This window comes from Bos indicus, chromosome 4, assembly GCF_029378745.1.
Source record: "Bos indicus isolate NIAB-ARS_2022 breed Sahiwal x Tharparkar chromosome 4, NIAB-ARS_B.indTharparkar_mat_pri_1.0, whole genome shotgun sequence".
Lineage (NCBI taxonomy): Eukaryota > Metazoa > Chordata > Mammalia > Artiodactyla > Bovidae > Bos > Bos indicus.
Window position 1 is genome coordinate 82,386,064 of NC_091763.1, and position 21,946 is coordinate 82,408,009.

General features: G+C 39.4%; 1 protein-coding gene across 1 annotated transcript in view; it reads left to right on the plus strand.

Moving 5' to 3' along the window:
• VPS41 (VPS41 subunit of HOPS complex) overlaps window positions 1-21,946 on the plus strand; it is a 194,578-nt gene that overhangs the window by 102,911 nt on the left and 69,721 nt on the right. The window contains exon 8 of the mRNA XM_019958983.2: window positions 20,709-20,828. Coding sequence (XP_019814542.1) covers window positions 20,709-20,828 — 120 coding nt within the window. The remainder of the gene's footprint in view (window positions 1-20,708; window positions 20,829-21,946) is intronic.

The following is a 21,946-nucleotide window of genomic DNA, read 5'->3' on the forward strand; positions in this document are numbered from 1 at the left end:
ACAAGGAAGCGAATCAGCTATTTTGTTGTTTAGTCACTAAGGCATGTCTGACTCTTTTGCAACTGCTTAGACTTTGTGTTTACATATATCCCCTCCCTCTCAAGCCTCCCTCTCCCCCACCCGCAGCCCGCCCCTCTAAGTCAACACAGAGCACCGAGCTGAGCTTGCCATGGCTCTTTTTTAGTGACATGTTCCTAGCATATTTTATTATCTTAGTGCTATTTAAAACATGAGAAAGTAAAAGAATTGTTTTATACATTGACATGTTTGTGGATATAGCAGATTCTAAAATGAAAGAATCTTTCTGCTTATGCTGCTGCTGCTAAGTCGCTTCAGTCGTGTCCGACTCTATGCGACCCCAGAGACGGCAGCCCAACAGGCTCCCCCACCCCTGGGATTCTCCAGGCAAGAACACTGGAGTAGGTTGCCATTTCCTTCTCCAATGCATAAAAGTGAAAAGTGAAAGGGAAGTCGCTCAGTCGTGTCCGACTCTAGCGACCCCATGGACTGCAGCCTTCCAGGCTCCTCCATCCATGGGATTTTCCAGGCAAAAGTACTGGAGTGGGGTGCCATTGCCTTCTCCATCTTTCTGCTTATAGAATAAATTTTTTTTCTATTTTTATTCACCAGTGATTTTTTTTTTAATGATAAAATGTTCCCACTGTCCTAGAACTCTGAACGTTGTTTTCTATCCAGTTTAGGGCTCAGTGGAGAGCAGGCTGTATGTGTTTATTTCTATACCAAGGTATAGCTATGGAATAGATACTTCGAGGCTTAGCTACCAAATGGTTTTGAGTGTTTTGTGGTAGTTATCTGTCCTTTTCACTTGGACTGTTGCTTCATAGAATGATAGAACTGCATACTAGTTGTTAGCATTTTTCAAGCACTGGTTTTAGCTCCACGTAATGGTTAAGTAGCAGGTCCTTTAGATTCCAACAGCATCTCAAGGCACAAAACCAAGATTGCATCAGCTCTGATTTCTGTTTGAGAACCACCTCTTTTCATCCCCTCCCCAGCACTTACTGTCATCCTTAGGCCCTAGCAGCACTAACCTCACACAGAAATGTCTATGGGATTGTGCTCAGTTGCTCAGTCATGTCTGACACTTTATGACCCCATGCATTGTAGTCCCCCAGGCTCCTCTGTCCATGGAATTTTCCAGGTAAGAATACTGGAGCAGGTTGTGATTTCCAACTCTGGGGAATCTTCTCAACCCAGGGATCCAATCCATGTCTCTTGTGTCTCCTGAATTGGCAAGTGGATTCTTTACCACTGTGCCACCTGGGAAGCATGTATGGAATTAATCAGTAGGAATTGCAGATTGAGGCTAACATTTTCTATTTTAGATCTGCAGCTGACTTACTGCTAGGAAAAAATAACTACCTTACTTGTCTTTGTTGATTTCAGGAAAGAGTAGCTTCAAATTCTTCTTGATAAAGTATTGATATTTCTTTAGTAAACACTTTTCTAGTTAGAAAATTTTATGGGATACAGAGCATGAATTCACGTAGCTATAATTTAAACCCATGCGTTTTTATTTAAAACTCATTAGGGATGAAAAATGCCAAGTCACTAGGTTTTTTGTTTGTTTTTTTTAAGTGGCCTAAACCAACACACTTTCATTATCTCACAGGTCAGAAATTTAAGAGTGGCTTTCGTGTACGGTCTGTTTTAGGGCCTGTCATGAGATTTCTGTTCAGATTTTGGCCAGGGTTGCACTCATCTGAAGGCTTGACTGGGGTTGGAGATTCTGCTTCTAAACTGTCTGCTGCCTTCTTAATAGCAATCCCTCATAAAATGTTGATAACTTAAAATATTGATAAATCATTTTGGTTTAAGTATTTTCCAAGTGAGGATGCAGTTTTGAGTTCTAGCTTTCCAATTCCAGAAGTTCGAGACTTTAGAGTTGTCCCATATATTTTCAAGGTATTGGTATGAAAGAACATATTAGAGATAATATGAATGATGTCCACATGGACTCAAACTTTGATGGTGGGAGTTTCTGTATAGATTTGAGTTCTTAATAGTTACCTTGTTGGTATAGTTTAATAATTGGTTTTATACTGTGAAGGGTACCTATCATCTGATATAATTTGCCAGAGTAGTTTTTTCTACATGAATGTCTTGTCAACTTGCAAGATGCCTAAGTTAACTGTGTCAATAACGTGTTCATCCTTCTACGTAGCATTTGACATAGCTTACAGACATCTGTAGAAAGGACCAAGTGAATGTAACTCTTTGGGCTGAAACTTCTAGAGTAGTTGTAACTCTTTGGGCCAAAACTTGTTGAGCAATTGTATGGATAAGGAAGTAGTCCAGGATCCAAGTGCAGGTGAGGTCACATGGGAAAAAGTTGGAATTGATACCAAGATTACATTGTGATAAGTACTAAATAAGTAGAATTCACTGAATGCTGAACAGGCAAGAACATCAAAGATTTGGGTCATCTCTTTGGTTATCACTCTCTGCTTGACAGGTTTTTCTGTGTTCAGTGTTCTAAGAGGAAGCTTTCTCTTTTCTCCTGTTTTCCTGTTCATGTCTCCAAAAATGCATGTAGACATTTCTTCCCAAGCACAAAAGATGCTTAATTATGTACAGATAAAATAAAAACAGTTCAAGTTATCTGGTGAAAAACTTGATATTGTTGAGTTAGAATTTCTGGCTTAAAATAGTTTAAAAGAAACACACACCAAAGGGTTAGTATGTTGTATAAAGGACTTAGGTTATTGAGCTTGATGAAAGTATATATGTGATATTCTGACGTGAAGAATCATAGGATTTCACATGTCAGTGTAAGTGATATTGTCATGTCTTCTTATTTTAATAGCTTTATTGATATATAATTTGCATATCATAAAGTTCACCAGTTTAAAGAGTACAATTCAAGGACTTTCCTGGCAGTCCAGTGGATAAGACTGTGTGCTTCCACTACAGGGGTTGCAGGTTCCATCCCTGGTTGGGGAACTAAGATCCCATATGCTATGTGACACAGCCAAAAAAAAAAAAAAAAGTACAATTCATTGGTTTTAATATGTTTACAGAATTGTGCAACCATCACCATAATCCAGTTTTAGAGCATTTTCATCATCCCAGTAATGAAACCTTGTCCCCATTAGCAGTCGCTCCCTAACCCCTTTTCCCTGCTTCCTAGCCCCAAGGAACGGCTAACCTGTTTCAATTCTTTATAAATTTGCCTACTCTGGATGTTTCATGTAAATTCTGGATGGTTTCCCTGGAGGCTTATGTGGTAAAGAGTCTTCCTGCAATGCAATCGACCTGAGTTTGATCCCTGGATTGGGAAGATCCCCTGGAAAAGGAAATGGTGACCCACTCCAGTATTCTTGCCTGGAGGATTCCATGGACAGAGAGCCTGGCAGGATAGAGTCCATGGGGTCACAAATTCTGGATATTTCATGTAAATTCTGAATAGTTCATGTAAATGGAATCATGAGTACATGACCTTGTGTCTGATTTTTTTCATTAGTTTTCTAGGTACATCCATGGTGTAGCATGTATCAGTATTTCATTCCTTTTTATGGCCAAATTATCTTTCATCGTATGGGTATATCATATTTTATTTAGCTGTTTATCAGTTGATGAACATTTGGGTTGTTTCTATGTTTTGACTGTTACGAGTAGTGGTACTGTGAACATTCACGTACGACTTTTTTATGGGGTCATGTGTTTTAATGCCTCGGGTGTAGAATTGTTGGATCATATAGTAACTCTGTGTCGAACACTTTGAAGAACTGTCCAGTCATTTTCCAAAGTAATTGCACCATTTACATTCTCGTTAGCAATATGTAAAGATTTCACTTTCTCCACATTCTCACCCTCATTCATTTGTAGCTGTCTTTTTGATTATAGGCATCTGGTGTGTGGAAAGTGGTGATGTCTCAATGTTTTGATTTATATTTCCCTAATGACTACGGAGAAGGCAATGGCACCCCACTCCAGTACTCTTGCCTGGAAAATCCCGTGGACGGAGGAGCCTGGTAGGCTGCAGTCCATGGGGTCTCGAAGAGTCGGACACGACTGAGTGACTTCACTTTCACTTTTTACTTTCATGCATTGGAGAAGGAAATGGCAACCCACTCCAGTGTTCTTGCCTGGAGAATCCCAGGGACGGGGAAGCCTGGTGGGCTGCCGTCTATGGGGTCGCACAGAGTCCGACACGACTGAAGCGACTTAGCAGCAGCAATGACTAAGTTTGTTGAGCATCTTTGAGTGCTTGTTGGCTATTTGTCTATCTTCTTTGCAGAAATGCCTATTCAGATTGTTTGTCCGTTTTTCCATTGGGCTATTTGTCTTTTTTCTTTACACATTGTAAATTTTTTTTATATATATTCTGGATTCACTTCTCTTGCCAGTATGTGATTTGCAAATATTTGCAAATATTTTCTCCCAGCCTTTGAGTTGTCTTTTCACTTTATTGCTCGTGTCATTTGAGGTGCAAAAGCTTTTAATCTTGCTGAAGTGCCATTTATCTGTTTTTGTGTGGCATCTTTGTTTTGTGTGTGTGTGTGTGTGTATGTGTGTGTTTTGATGCTTGTGCTTTTGGTATTGTATCTATGAAATCATTGCCAAATCTAAGGTTATTAAGATTTATGCTTGTGTTTTCTTCAAAGAGTTTTATAGTATGAACTTTTAAATTTAGCTCTAGAATCTACCTTGAGTTAATTTTTGTGTATGGTGTAAGGTAGGGGTCTGAATTCATTCTGTTGCATATGGATATCCAGTTGTGCCAGCCCTCTTTGTTGCAAAGACTGTTCCTTTGCCATTGTCTTGGACCCTCTGTCAAAAATCAGTTAGCCATAAGTGTTAGAGTTTATTTGTGGACTTTCAATTCTGTTGATTTGTCTATCTATCCTTGTGCCAGTACCCTTTTTAGTTTTTAGAACCACTGATTACTTATGGGATGACAAATTAACTCCTTTTAAAACATTTTGATTTTGAGTTCTTTACCTATAAAAGCCATTTTTATACCATCATTCAAAATTCTGAAAATAACAAAGGCTGTGGGAAAAAGTTGAACCCTCCTACACTAATGGTGGCAATGTAAATTGGTGCAGCCACTATGGAGATAATATGTCTGTTCCTTAAAAAACAAAATAGAGTTACCATATGATCCAAGATCCACTCCTGGGCATATATCTGGAGAGAACTATAATTTGAAAAGATATATGTACCCCAGTGTTCATTGCAGCACTATTTATTCTACAGTAGCCAAGATATGGAAGCAATCTAAATGTCCATCAACAGGTGAATGGATAAAGAAGATGTGGTGTACACACACACACACACACACACACACACTGGAATATTATTCAGCCATAAAAATAATGAAATAATGCATTTGTAGCAGCAAGGAGCTACCAGAGATTATCATACTAAGTGAAGTAAGCCAGACAAATATAATATTGCTTATATGTGGAATCTAAGAATATAATATGACTGAACTTATTTACAAAACATAAATAGACCCACATTTGTAGAAAACAAACTTATGATTACCAAAGGGGGAAAGAAGGGATAGATTAGGAGTTTGAGATTAACAGATACACACTACTATATATAAAATAAACAACAAGGACCTACCATATAGCACAGGGAATTCTACTCAACATTTTGTAGTAACCTGTAAGGGAAAAGAATATGAAAAAGAATAGATAAATATATATGTATAACTGAATCACTTTGCTGTACATCTACTTCAATAAAAAATAATTAAAGGGCATTACAATTTTTCCTATTTATGTTAGAGGTTTAAGAAACATTACTATGTAAATATGCCCTCTATTCGAGCTTTCCAAGTGGTGCTAGTGGTAAAGAACCTCCCTGCCAATGCAGGAGATGTAAGAGAACCAGGTTCAATCCCTGGGTTGAGAAGATCTCCTGGAGAAGGGAATGGCAACCCATTCTAGTATTCTTGCCTGGAGAATCGCATGGACAGAGGAGCCTGGAGGGCTACAGTTCATAGGGTCCCAACGAGTCGGACATGACTGAAGGAACTTCACACACACGTGCCCTTTATTCAGGAACTTGTAACATACAAGCTATTGACTGATGTCTCTGGATTCATTAAAGTTTATTGTGTAAATATGTATTTAGTGAATGGTAAAAACTAGTGTTTATTTAGTAAGTTATAGTGACTTCTTTGTATAGAGTTAAATAACTAGAGATTGCCAAAACGTGCAGAAGCTTGGTGTGCTTCGCAGAAATCTCTGGAAGGATTTCTTCCTTCTGTATGTGTATGGTGTGCACTTTGGAAGATCACCTACACTACATGGTTTTGGAATTAATGTGTTTTGTCTGTTTTAAAATAGATTTATTTAGTTGCGATTATTTCAGGGAATATTTCTGATTTCATTAAGGAATGCACCTTTGATTTTAAAAACTAAGAGAAAGGCTTTTGGAAGGTGACATTAATAAAGAGATAATATTGTGAAAAAAATTTCTTTTTAAGGTGTTAGCAAATTTTTAGGGGAAATTGATTTTTTTCTTATAACCGAGTTATGGCATTTTACACCCCATTCCAGTACTCTTGCCTGGCAAATCCCATGGATGGAGGAGCCTGGTAGGCTGCAGTCCGTGGGGTCTCGAAGAGTCAGACATGACTGAGTGACTTCACTTTCACTTTTCACTTTCCTGCATTGGAGAAGGAAATGGCAACCCACTCCAGTGTTCTTGCCTGGAGAATCCCAGGGACCGGGAGCCTGGTGGGCTGCTGTCTTTGGGGTTGCACAGAGTCGGACACGACTGAAGCGACTTAGCAGCAGCAGCAGCAGCAGCAGCATGGCATTTTATACCTTTGTAATTGAGAAAAAAGTCAAAATCTTCATTGGCCTAATCACAACTCTGATCATTCCAGCCACAGTTTGCAACCAGTGCCACAAACAAAGCAGAACAAGTTTAAAGAGTCCAGCATTTAGCAAATGGTGATAACCTTGCACTAGACCTCCCTGTTTAGAGTAGATGGCAGATCATATGACGGAAAAAGAGCAAAGACAAGTATCATGTAACTGAGAGGTTAATTTGATCTTTAAAAAACAGTGAAACAGTGACTAGCCAAATGAAGGTGTAATGTGGAATAAAGGCATTCTTAACCCTTAAGAATACTGATCTTCTCTGGACTGACAGCTAATTGCATCTAGGAATTATATGTCAACTTCTGTAAACAATGATGAAAGCTACGCAACTATCACAGAAGCAAAATAGGAACGATGGATGTCCTACAGATAGAGAATCTTGATGTCATTTCATAAGAAAATTTGATGGAGATTTTTAATTGAAGATTTTAGTTAATTTGATGGGAAAACTTAGTTACTGGGCAAGGGGTAAACATTTTTTAAAAAGTAATCAGAACATGCATTTCAGAATAGTTCCACAGACTAGTCACGAAGGGAAAAAACCAAAAAACCTGAAACTGCAGTTTGACACAGTTGTTGATATTTCCTTTTTAAGGTTCTAGCTTCTTAGGTCTTTGGAGATAGCTCCTTATCCACCTGGGACTGGAAAGAGGAGGCAGTAGTTCTGTCTGGCATAAACTTTTATTTTAGATTTTCAAGGTAACTTCTTAGTAGTTGAATGCCATAGCTGGATTTATGGACTCCAGTGCTTGACACATGAGCATAAAAAGCTTATTCTAAATTCTGTTTTGTTTCCATGTTGAAAAAAGAAAAGAAAAAGCACATCTCGTAAGAGTGCCATTGGAGAGAACTTTCAAACATGTGAATCGATGGATTTTTTTTAAGTGTAAACCTCCTTGTGTAGCAAGAATTTTAATGCATGAGCACAGAAATGAGGTATGTCTTCTAGAAATACGTCTGCCAAGCAGATCTTGTCTGGTTTGTTTGCTGTTTTTTTAATTGCTCAACTTTCTCTGTCAGCAGATAAACTTGAGCTCCCTATGACCTTTACCTTTGAACTCTGAAATACACTTCATAATAACTGATTCTCCTCCTTTGACAAATTATTAAATTGTCGCACTGCTGTTTGCAGCGGAGTTCATTTTTAGAAAAGAGGTACTCAGCTGTTTGGCATTGCAGTGAACTAGAATGAGGGGACCTGGCCGCAGGGACAGCTTGCTTTGTAAGCTGGGAAGTGTCAGTCAGCAAACAAGGCAAGGACCTGCATGCATGAAATGAGAAAAAGCGCTTCACTATTCAGGGCTAAAGGCTCCTGGCAGATTTTACCTGAAGGACAGAGGTAGAAGCATCAGCTAGCTTCTCAGTGTCCAAAATGATCAGCAAACAACAAATTGCATGTTGGATTCTTTTTGGAAGAAGATACAGTGGAGCAGTTTTTTGTAGTAATGCGAATCTTTTTAAAATTCCCATAGCCCAGTAAATTCCTATGACCATTAAACGTGAAATGTAGTGTTAGGTGTTAGTCGCTCAGTCATGTCTGACTCTTCACAACTCCTTGGACTATAGCCCACCAGGCTCCTCTGTCCATGGACTTCTCCAGGCAAGAATACTGGAGTGGTTGCCATGCCCTTCTCTAGGGGATCTTCCCAACCCAGGGATTGAGCCCAGGTCTCCTGCATTGCAGATGGATTCTTTACCAGCTGAGCTACAAGGGAAGCCCAAGAACACTGAAGTGGGTAGCCTATCCCTTCTCCAGGGGATCTTCCTGACCCAGGGACTGAACCCAGGTCTCCCACATTGCAGGCAGATTCTTTACCATCTGAGCCACAAGGGAAGAGTCCTTCCTTATGTATTTGCTTATCTCCTGGTCAGATGGAAGCTGGAGTTCTTGGGGTCATAAAAGATCTTTTTTAATTTTTAAAAAGTTTATTGAAGTATTGAAGTTGATTTGCAATGTAGTGTTAATTTCTGCTCTACAACAAAGTGATTCTATTATATGTATTCTTTTTCATTATGGTTTATCAACAGGATATTGAGTATAGTTTCCTGTACTGTACAGTAAGACCTTGTTTATCCTGAAAAAGTCTTTGACGTCAGTTACACCACCCAGTCTGCTGACCAGTGGATCTAGAGAACGATACTTCTGCAGGCATTTTGATGCTTGATCTTAGGCAGTTTTCTACATGCAGACTTTTCTCACACATCACTTTTCAGGCAACCACCAAATTTATGTCCCAAGTGGTTGCACATAGAACCATTGTAAATAAACACCTTCATCTCTTCTAGGCATGGTGTTATAAATTGTGGTTCCATTCCTAGAATTCATCTCATGCTGTAAGCATACCAAAATTGATTAAAAACTACTGACTAATAGGAAGTAAAACACAGTGTAACCTTTACAAATATTTCTTAGGTATGTAAAACCCAAGTTGTAAACAGCTATATTGTAAAAGTATATTTTGGTGGGTTTTCCACTGTGTACTGAACTGGTTGAAGCTAAAATTTTAAATCCAGGGCTTAAAAATAGAAATCACTTTCAATATCAGTGACAGATGTTTTTCCTTGCTTTCAAAATTAAGTTCATCCATCTCAAACATTAGTTGCTTTTTTGATGTCAGTATGTAGAGCTCCCAACATCCGGGAAGATGGATCCATGGCAACCGCATTTTCTTAGTCGTCCTCGTTTCATAGCCATCAAAAACCTGGTGAGAACAGAAGCCTTTTTTTCTTTAATGAGTTCAGCTAACTTTTCCGTGTGTAATATTTCCATATTGTTTGCAGCCCTTCCTGGATTCGGATGTTAAGCTTACCATCTGTCTTCCTAGAGTAATCAAACCATCCTTTGCTCCTTGCTCAAAATACCTTCCTTTGCATGTTGAATCCTGTTGTTGTTCTTTAATATTTGGAGTAGCTATTGCCTGTGCAATATTACTGTTGGAGTAATTTTTCAGGCCTTTGTCATTAAGCATTTGGGGATTCCCGCCCCTCCATTATAAGTTAGTTTGTTTCCTGTTAGTTTTCTAATTCGTTTTCAGCCAGTATTCCTCTTTGATGTTTGTAACAGTGCAGATTTGAACCCACTCAAATTCTAATGGTAGTGTATGTGGTAGCGAATAGCTGTGTCAGTGCCGTGCAACCCTAGATCTCCAGGAACATATTTGCAGGGTGTGAGGAAGAGGATGTGTTAGAAGGAGGGTGTTACAGGATTTGGGCTGTTGTTGAGAGGCGGTGTGGCGAGGCTTTAAAGAAGTAGGACTTTGCGCTGGGTCAGGTGCTGTCCGGAAGCAAGAGTTTTTCCACCACTGGGTATCTTAATACATCATATCCAGAAGGAGGAAAGATAAAATCAAGGCTAAAGACATTGGCAAAGAAGCAGTCTTTCCTTTTAGCCAGGATAGGGAGGTGTTTGTTCATTTATGTGGCTTGGAAAATGTTGATATTTTGTCCATGCTCAGATGTGATTATGGAGTGGTCCTGTTTTCCTCCTCATCTTATGGTCACAGGGCCTTGTCTTATGTTGGCGTTCTGTGAAATTGTTTATATTTACCCGGAGAACACCAAGGCCCTGCTCTGAATGACAGACCAGCTCCTGCATGCCAGCTTTTTTCTCTTTCTTCATTGTGACAAATGAAATGCCCAACATTTGCTAAATGGTTTATTGAGGTACTTTATGAAAATAATACACTATTTGATTCCCCTTTCTGGTAGAAATATAAATGTATGATGTAGCAATTTCATGGAAAGCTGTATACCAGATTATTAACAATATTAATATTATTAACATGTTATTAATAATATCTGAGCAAGATTATTTGTGTTTTTTCTGGCCTTCATTGGCATTTATTTTCTGCCTTTTTTTTTGTAGAAAACATGCCTTTTATAATAATAAAAAGCAATAATAAAAGAATGTATAAAGTAATCTCAACTATTTGGCTCTCTTTTCAACTTAGCATTCTAAATCATATGAAATTCCCTACATTATTGAAGTCTAATCTTAGCTCAGATGTTCTTTACTGATTATGTAATTTTCCATCCTGCAGGTCAATTTAATTTTCTTAATCGGTCTCATATTATTGGACCATTAGATTGTATCCCGTTTGGGGTTATCATAAATCATGCTGTATTGAAGTTAGAAATCTTTGGGTATGAACTTTTGTTTGTGCTTCTGAATGTTTTTCTAGCTCTCATTCTTAGGATTAGAATTACTGGGTCAAAGATTCCGAGTATCTTTCAGGCTCTTGATACATATTGCCAAGTAAAGGTACATTCTAGAAAACATACTGATTTATACCAGCTGTGTGTTTTAGAGGAGCTGTTTTACCATATCGACTTGCCAATTTGCTATACGTAGAAAGAGACTCCATTATTCTATTTTGTAACTTCCTTGAATGATTAGTGATTTTGAGCATTTTTATTTACTAGTCACTTATATCCCTTCCTTTGTGATTTCTCTGGTTGTATTCTTTGCTCAGGGCAGCTTTTAATATTACCATAGAAGCCAGGACAATGACGACTGTCCATTTGATATTTATTGTCAGTTTGAGCGCGAATTATTGCTGCTTACTGAATAGCCTGCAGTCTTTTGTCCAATTTTAGCTAAACCTGGAATAATTATTCTTGTTCTAGGGAGGCATTATATAGGAGTTATAATGATACTTTTGAGTAGATGCTGAACTGTGTACAAAGAAGATGAGCATATTCTACTCCACAGATGTATCTGCCCCTAGATTGTCTGTCCTGCTGCTTCCTTGAAGGCTCTTAAAAACAAGCCACCGTGTCCAGTTAAAGGCAGGTTCATTTGATTTCGTTTCTTCTGTAGGCAGTGTTCTGATCTTTACTTTTTCCCCTTTTGCTTCATTTTTTTTTTTTTCCATTGAAGTATATAGTTGATTTGTTGTTGTTTAGTTGCTAAGTTGTGTCAACGTTTTTGCCACCCCACGGACTGTGTAGCCCACCAGGCTCCTCTGTGCATGGGATTTCCAGGCAAGAATACTGGAGTGGGTTGCCATGTCCTTCTCCAGGGGATCTTCCCAGGAGGAGCCACAGGAGCTCAGGTTTGATCCCTGGGTCAGGAAGATCCCCTGGAGGAGGACATGGCAACCCACTCCAGTATTCTTGCCTGGAGAATCTCATGGACAGAGGAGCCTGAGAGGCTACAGTCCATGGGGTCACAAAGAGTCAGATATGACTGAGCAGCTGAGCACACGTAGCTTGCATAGTTGATTTACAGTATCATGTTAGTTTCAGATGTACAGCACAGTGATTCCATTAAATATCTATGTGTTTATATATGTGTGTTTGTGTGTGTGTGTATATATGTGTGTGTGTGTGTATATATATATATATTCCATTTCAAACTCTTCCATTATAGATTATTACAAAATATTGAGTATAATTTGCTGTGCTATATGGTAGGTCCTTGTTGGTTCGTTTTGCTTTAATTTGAATTGAGTGAAGCGCTTGTTCACATCCATAAACCTGTGTGTTCTTGTGACTCTTCCTGTTATTCAAGACTTAGAAGTTTTGTATTTCTTTTTCATAATCTCACTGTGCAAAGATCTCTTCCTGAGTCATCTGTGATTGAGATTATGTGTAGTTAAAATTAGAGATTTTATTCATCACACAGAACGTTCATTCAAGTTGCATCACCCAGTGGATGTCTATTCTACTGGGGAAGGGGTCCAACCTTGAACCCAGTACCAGGGAATAGATCCTCAGACAGCTGCAAACTGAAAAACAAACTCAAGATTTTTGATTTGAACAACCAGCTCTGTTAAGTGTTCAGGATCCACATGGAAGGCTGTTTGTTACTTTTTAAATGCCTCATTCTTTTCTGGAATCCCGTTTGCAGTTGTGAGTTGCGTGTGCAGAAATTGCAGGTTGCTAGTTGGAACAGGAATCTTCCTCACATGCTGGCTACAATTGATTGCTAAACCCATATAGGTGGGCGGGTAGACATAGATCTCTCTCTCTGTCATCGCTAGGTTTTTGCTCTGTTTTTAATATAAAGGAAATGCTCCTAAGTGGCACCTCTTATGTTTAACTTCTTTGGTTCACACTGAATTCATAGCTTGGATTTCTTGGCTACTAAATTGACTGTTACTTTATGTTGATATGATGTTTTTTTTTAATTTTAAAGCGTATTTCTGGTACATAATTTACACAGGATTAACTAACTTCAAGAATTTGTCAAAAACCTGTGTTGCTTTTCAGTTGTATTTATTCAGATACTGCCTGGAAGCAAATGGCCTGTCACATGGGCTCTGGAAATCCACCTGTGTACAAAGACTTTCTCTGCTAGCAACATCTGGCCTGTATTGAACTGCTTTTAATCAGGCTAACCCACTTTTCAGGAAAGGAGACGGATGGACTAGAACTTGTGCAGAAAATAACCACCGAATTTAAAGCAGTCATATATTTAGGAAATCCCCATTTTCTTCTTACATGATGTGAGTTTTTTCTCAGTGATGGTCAGGAAGGCTGTGTGTTTTAAACTTCAGTACTGAGCCAAAGCAGGAAGCAATATAAAGGTGTTCTGTGCTCTGCAGGCTGATGCTTTTTGATCATTTCTGTCTCCATCTAGATTCAAGACTCCTGTCTGCTGCCAGCCACCACCCCAAGTCTTCTCCATGCTCACCAATTTTTTTTTTTTCTCACTTGCCTTCTTGACTTCAGTTTGATCCCCAATCTCTTCCGATCTTGGATTTAAAAATCCTTCTGTGACAGGCATTCTTATCAATTATTGGCCCTTTGTTTTTACTGGGACAGTAAAATATTTGGCATGTTCTAATTTGCTGGATTTCATTTTGCTCTCTCTATTTCTCTGTCATCTTGAGCTCCAGTATCTTCTCTGATTAAGCATTTATCTCTTAGTCTGTTTTCTCCAAAGCTGTCTGTCCTTTCTGGAGGAAACACCTTCATCCATGGACTCAAACCCCAGCCTCAGCAAGCAGTGTTGCTGGTATTAGGGAGCCCAAATGACTCAAATGATTTATATACTTGGAAAAGCACAAGATGATTAAAAAAGGTCCAATCATACTCCTTTCCCTTCACCAGGGAAGAATGGGTGATGGGTAATGATGGGTGTTAGGCTACCAGAATCGGCAGCTTTATTACAGCCCCATAGGAATCCCAGCCTGTGTGTGGGAGATTCTGGGATGTGGTATAAGAAAGTACTAGATAGATTTATCAGCACAAAACATAGGAGAATAAAGTATATTGCTGAGGATGTGAGGGCTCCTACTGAAATATAAGTACCAAGAGTGCTGACTGCCAGAATGTGGATTTATGGGAGATAAAGCCCTAAAATACTTTCTCCAACAAAAAAGCAGACCTCTTGGAAACAGTTTTTCCTCTCTCTGTACTTAGCTCCCATTGAGCTTAAATTGCTCTCAGTATTGTGATAATGACAATTCAATATTACAGGATGTGGAAGATGAACCAAATAAATTAACCAGCTGCTTTTAAGGGTAGTTCCCTCAATGGCTTCCCCTCTAAAATGCTTTGTAGAAGATTCGTGCTCAGTAGGTCTCTAGGCAGTTTTATGGCTGGAAGAAAGAAATGGATTTTATTAAATGTCAGTGAAATACAAGCAGGTAGTTTTGTGGTAGTTAAATTAGCATAGAGTGTGTGTAAGAAAAGCAGCTTATCATGCCTTAAATCGCAGAAACAGAACTTTCCTTGGCCTTCCTGCCAGATGATGCATTTCTGCCTGAAATTCCCATAGATTAGGATGGAAAAATCCTAACCCCTCCTATCTGAAACTGCAAAATGTTATCCATCAAATGCTGCATGTAAAGCGTAATTTTATTTGGAGAGTTTCAAAGGACAGTAATGGCAATAATTTTTTAATTTCTAGCTGACATTTAAGATTTTATACTATGTATGGACTAGAAGATAGGACTCATGAGTAAAGGGTTGAGTGAATTGGGAATTTGGGATTGACATGCACATACTGCTCTATTGATAGATAAATATATAACCAATAAAATAGGTAACCAACCAGGACCTACTGTGTAGCACAGGGAATGGTGCTCTCTATTCTGTAATAACCTAAACGGGAAAAGAATCTGAAAAAGAATAATAGATGCATATCTATAGTTGAATCACTTTGCTGAAACTAATGCAGCATTGTTAATCAACTGTGCTTTAATATAAAATACAAGCTTTTTAAAAGAATTGAGTGGAGTGCAGAGGGAAGACAGAAAGAAACACTTCATGGGATCAAGCCGGTAACATAGAGGAGAAGGGCAGGCTGAGTATGGGGAGGACAGGAGAAGTGGTACTGTGACGTTCCAGAGAGCTTTGTGCAAGCAGACAAATCCATTCCAGGGCATCACTGCTCAGACCAAAGGGGAGACCAGTGGACATCCCTGAAACCAAGGAGCCGCAGTAACCTAAACCAGAGAAGGTCCCGCCTTACAGTCCATAGTGTCCAAAGAGTCAGACATGGCTGAAGTGACTGAGCACGGCACAGCACCTTCAAAGGACTTTTCAAATTTATGACAAGTTGTGCACAAGTTGTATCCTCTGACACTGAGCAAAAGGAAAGAGACCAACATTTTAGGAGTAGGACATGGCATCAGTGTACATGAGCCCTTTCTCAGAGTGTGCGGATGTATTCCTTGGATGAATCAGTCCCAGGGCCCTTTCGTTTAGATGTGTGAATGAGGGCAGATGCCTCTGTGTCTGAGATAGGACACTGCTGCTGCTGCTAAGTCGCTTCAGTCTTGTCCGACTCTGTGCGACCCCATAGATGGGAGCCCACCAGGCTCCGCTGTCCCTGGGATTCTCCAGGCAAGAACACTGGAGTGGGTTGCTATTTCCTTCTCCAGTGCATGAAAGTGAAAAGTGAAAGTGAAGTCGCTCAGTCGTGTCTGACTCTTCACGACCCCATGGACTGCAGCCTACCAGGCTCCTCCGTCCATGGGATTCTCCAGGGAAGAGACATTGCCAGCTAAAGACGGACCAAATGACTAGAGGATTTGGGAATTACACAGCTCTTCCCATAGCAAATACATTGTATTTTTGGACAAGGAAAGAAGGAATGACTTTTAGACCCAGGAAAAGCCTACTCAGTATCTAATATTTGTTATTACTTGTGTATCTAGCAAAGCATCTATAAGATTTGGTTTCTTTCCCTGATACATTTGCGGAGATGAGTAAACACAATGTTCTCAGTGAACTAGATCTAATGTGGCACCCAGGATCCCATGACTCAGAACCAGTATTTGACTTAACGAAAGAATTCTCCAACATAATGATCTTTTCTAACATATTTAAGGCTATTTGTTTAGAGATCTTCTCTTAATTTTCAAATATAAAGGTAAGGTGATGAAACTACCACTATTTGAAAGACATGAGAAAAATAATATGAATCGTGTCTAAAAGTGTAGTGGAAATGAGTTAAAACAACTGGTTTGCAGAAGCTAGGACATTAGCTACCCACCCGCCCCCCTCTGCTGTTTTTGAGCACCCATCAGTGAGTCAGTGACATCAGATAGGTACTCCTGATGCCGTATTATAAAAATAACATTAAGGGACCAGCCTCTTTGCTCCTAAGATTCGTGTCAGGGCAGGATACACAAGGTTTGTTGTAATAGGACTCTGGAAATTCAGACTGAATTCAATATTCTCTCCTTTCCTTCCTGCCCTCTGCTGGAAGTTTTCCTTGGAGCCAGAGCAGGAGACAAAGGGAGGCCGGGGCCCAGCAGCCTCAGATTCCTCCCATTGCAGAAATCACACTGACCGCAGCAGAAAGGATAAAGTGGAGTGACCTTGGCTTGGGTGGGAATTGCAACAAGATTTTATTAAGAGTTTTCTAAAAGAAGTTAGTGTTTTATTTAAAAATTAGATACCATATATGTGAATTCTCACCCAAAGATAGGGGACCACAAATAGTCTTTTCACTCAGTTCCAGTGAATTTTTTATTTTGTTTTATTTCAGATTTTCCCCTAAATTATCTTGACTGTTAAAATTAGAGGATTGACTTTCATCCTCGTATCTATTGATGAAGAATAATTCACATGTGCTATGTAGAATAATTATTAAAGAGGAATAATACAAAATCACTTGTCCTCTTTCTGGAGTGATCTCTTTGTCTTTCAGGTTTTATATATGGATACACATTCATATTTTATTTAAAAGTCATTGTATTTAATCTGTTTTGCAATCTGCTTAATATGCTCTGAACATCTTTTCCTGTAAATAAGTGTCCATATTTAAAACACACACACATATACACACACCCCCCCCATGTATACACAGACATGTCCCTCCCTGCAATGTCTGACCTTATCATTTTGGTTCATCTTTGTCAATTTTTCTTTCCTTTTTCCTTCACCTGTCAGTTCTGAGACCACTGCTCTACTGTTGGGGGTGTTAATTAAAAAGAAAAAGTTTTAGTATCTAGCAGGGCAGATCACCCCCCACCCCCAAATTGCTTAATTAAAAAAAAATTTTGTTGTTATCACGCATTTTCAAATGAGTCCATTGCATTTTAGAAGCTCTAGAAATAATTCCTTTGGGATTTTCTTGGGGTGTGCATGAAAACCGTATGTTAACTTCGCAAGACTTAAGCTCTTCAGTGAGAATTCTGAGTCTTGTCATCCAGGTACACGCTGTATCTTTCCATTTATTTTGCTCTCCTCCTCTGTCCCTCAGTAAAGTATTTTTGTTTTCCGTGTAGCTCGTACACACACATCTGTTTTCGTTCATTATTAACTTTGAGAGCTATGGACTCACCCTTGTTTACAACTTTGATTGCATCTCCTAAAGTTTAGGTTTGTACTATCTGTATTTTCATTTTCCAAGTGCTCTGGCCGCAGTTTGATTTCCTCTTTTACCCAAGGATAGAGAATATTTTATTTTTTTATTTCCATTTTTTTCCTCTTGTTTTGCTCTTATCCTTTGTTATTAATTTCTTGCTTTATTTTCTTGTCACCTGAGAATAAAGAGAATTATTCCCGAAGTTCTTTTCTGTTTTACGTTATGTCTCATTCAGGTGGTGGTAGGAGTAGGAGATTTTTTCTTATTCCCTAGATAAGTTTTATTGTTTTCAAATCCTGAATTTTTCCAGTGTTTTCTTCTTTTTTTTTTAATTTTATTTTATTTTTAAACTTTACAATATTGTATTAGTTTTGCCACAGTGTTTTCTTCTTGTGAGCTCATATTTACGAGACGTGGCTATGAAGTTGTCCATAGATTTTGTGAGAACTTTTCCAAATCTTTTACTCTGGACAGTGGTGGGAGAGCTTTTATGTTTTCCATTTTGCTGAATTGGAACATAATTGTCTGTTGGGAAAATGGATACAAAAGAATGCATTGGGTTGGCCAAAAAGTTCATTCGGGCTTCCTGTATGATGTCACAGAAAAATCCAAATGAACTTTTTTGGCCAACCTAGTAATTACCGGCGCAGCAGAGAAGTGCTGCATTTTAAAAAATAAGAGAACAAAAACAAAACTTGTTCTCTGTACTTATTAAGGCAGGTACTGCCCACCTCAGTAACGGGCATAGTTGCCCTCAGGAGGCCCTCTCCAGTCCCAGCCTGCCTGCTTTTTCCTTCCAAGCTGTTTCTCTGAGCAGCGGCCAGCGTGGCAGTTCAGGTGTGCTGTTGCCAGTGCTGATCAAGGACCCTGTGTCCCTGCCTGAGATTTCCCCTGTGGCCCCCTCAGCCCCAGCCCCCACTGCACTGTGGCATCCTGCCGGGCTCTTTCTTGTAATGAGTCAGCTCACAGCCTTCACCAGGATCCTCCTTCTGTTATGTTTTACAGAACTTCTAATTTGAAATTGAGAGCTTATTTAATTTTCCTGACCCAGTTGCAGACTGTTGCCCTTTTAATATTCAATTGGCCATTTCTTGGTGGGTATTGGTGAGGGAGACGCCTTGCCCTGCATCTCCATGCCTCTCCCACTGGCCCTCCAGCAGAGCCGCCCTTCCAACAGGTGCTGGTGGAGCTCTCCCTGGCCCTGCCCACTTTTTTTTACAGTCCCTGTCACCTGACTGAGGCCACTGACGTGGGGGACGACAGACCTTGTGGTCTTACCAGTTCCTCATGTTGAATACAATTGTCAGTAGCTACCTGTCTTTAGTGGAGCGTGACCTGATGTGTGGTAGGAGCCATACTCTCGAGCTTTCACCTCTGATCCCCAGTTTCAGACCTGTCCCATCACAAAACCCCGCACACACTCAGTGACCGCCTTAGCGCTGTTCTCTGCGTCATGACCCAGGGGAGAGGCTGAGTCACAGCTGGAGGCCGTACCTAAGGGTCGCTAACTGGAAGCAGGCAGTCTTGATGGTGGTGGGAATTTCTTAGAACCTGGGCCAGTCAAGATGGCTTTGAAGATCACTGAGCATGTAGAAGAGATCTATCCTGTGTGTATCCGATGGGAACACAGGACCACATGTCTTTAGTAAAGTTCTGCCTCCAGTCTCCAGTAAGGATGTTGTAAGGCTGCCTGCACTTGCATGGATGACAGAGAACTTTAAACATTTCTGGTATTTTTATGAGACTAAACTCAGCTTATTTATGATGATGGCCACTTATTTAATTATAACTCCCCCTCACCTTTTGTGTGTGTATGTGTGCCCCTCTGGCTACTGAGAAAGATATATAAAAATATTAATAATGTGAATTTACTTTCTGTTACTTTTTTTCTTCCTTTTTTGGAAGTGGGGTATTATCATTGAAATTGACACTTTAATAGGAATTTTAAAAAGTCCATTAAGGAATGCTTTTAAAAAGATAACTGTGTTTCAGAATTCTATGTCTAACTTACATATTTTAAGTTGTACATTGTATAAATTATATATGTTGTATGTATTGTTATATATTGTATAAAGGTCTTTTCTTACAGGATTTAAATTGGATATAGCAAGAAAAAATTTTTGATTCCTTAATAATGTGTGGTTTCTAAAAGAACTACATCTCTGTGTAGAGGGTTTGACCAGTTATTTTTGGTCATAAAATTTATTCAACATATTTTTTTGATAGGTAGCTATTCTGAAATTCCTGTAGAAGTTAAATTCTAAAGCACATTTCTCTTGTGACATGAATAATTACTCCTCAAGTCATTGTTATTTTTCTTGAGTTAAATGAAAGACAGACCCTTTCTAATCATTGCAGCTGAACCTGTGGCTAATCTTATTTTCAGAGAAAAGTTCTAAAGTCTTGATTTCCCAAATTACTAAATAAATTAATTCTGGTCAATTACTTGAAGAACTTTCTGTGGTAAAAATCTTTTGGCTACTGTAGATGCATTCTTTTTTCTCTGACTTTTGGTATTTTGGTGCCATCTTGTGGCTGGACTGTGTAATAACTTCAATACTGAAACATCTTAAACAGTGTCCTCCTGGACAGGATCAGATAGACTGGGAATACTTTCCAAAATGCGAATCATGTACCACTATAAGTCTGTATTTAAAGTATTGAGAGTCATTTGTTTGTTACTTGGATTTGTGGACACAGCGGGAGGAGAGGATGGGACGGATTGAGAAGGTGGTGTCGACATACAGACACTATTACGTGTATGATAGCTAGCCAGTGGGGACTTGCTGTGTAGCACAGGAGTCCCAGCCTGGTGCTCTGTGATGAGCTAGAGGGGTGGGGTCGCGGCTGGGCGATGGGAGGCGCATTCAAGAGACAGGGAATATACGTATACGTATGGCTAATTCATGATGTACAGAAGAAAATAGCGCAGCACCGTAAAGCAATTATCCTCCAATTAATTATTTTTTAAATTTGTTTGTTACTTGTTGAATGTCCAGGCAAAAATAATAAGGAATTTACCATATGGCTGTTGGTTTTTAAAATTCTGTTTTTATGATATTTGCCCCTAGTTGCTGCTGTTTGAACGATCTTGGATGAGCAGATGGAAGTCTTCAGTTCTGCATGAAGGGGAAGGGAACATAAGGAGTGTGAAGTGGAGGGGCCATCTGATTGCCTGGGCCAATAATATGGTAAAAGTGCATTTCTGTCTCTCTAAGGCTTGTTCAGTGCCAGAAGGATGGCCAGAACCAGAGGGCTGTGACAAAGGGTGGGGATGCCACGCCTCCCACCACCATTTCTGAAAGGTGCTCATGGCTATTGATATCATACCCGGAAGGGTGAAGAAATTAGATTGCTTTTGGCTTTCATCAGAGAGTAATTTCCAACATATCCTGGACTCTATTTTAGAGGAAGAAACCCGAGGCATGGAGAATAGCCAAGAAAATGAAAAGGCATCTTAATAATGGAAGGGCTGCAATGGGAACATGGTTTTGAAAATACCATTTGCCTATTAGCCAAGGGCAAGTGCCAGTCGATATGAAACAAGGGCAGGATATTGCTGATTTCTTTTACTCCCAGAATAATCACTGACCCAAAATAGGCCTGCCTTTGAAAAAGTGGGTCCTAATTTTTGATGCTTCGCTTACCTCAAGTTTAGTCGATACGAGTTAGGGCGAATACAAAGTTTAAAATTACCTTTAGGACATCTAGCATAACTATAGCTTTTGGAATTTTGACGTACAATTTAGCAAGTCTCTGCTATTCCTTTTTTTATTTTGTCATGCTGCAACGTCATATGAGCTCTGTTCCCTGACCAGGTATCGAACCCAAGCCCCTTGCATTTGGAAGTCCCCAGCTATTCCATTTTGCATGGTAGAAACTTCCCGGAAGCTGCTGTGCTAGTTGGGACTTTTCCTACGTCTTCTGGGTCACAGTCATGGTCAACAGATGTATGGCCTCTTGGTTTATTTTCATTTAGCTGCTTGCTCAATGTTTCTTGATTTCAGTACTTTAAAATGTCAGGTGTAGTTTTCTTTACTTAGTGGGTTTTCAGATTCAAAGCTTTTCTGAAAAGCAAATCCCATCCTTCAGGTGTAACAATACATATGTAAATGTTTCTTGTCTGTCATTTTGGAAATGTAGTTGCTGATTCCTGTACATTTACCATTTGTGTTGCTTGTGCCATCTGCTCATAAAATCTCCTTTGCCTGAAAAGAAGGATGGAGGTTTCCTTTTGTTCTGGGTTTTCACGGGATTCGTGTGGAGTCGGAACGTTTCTGTGGTTCCCAGTGGGACCCAATAAACACTG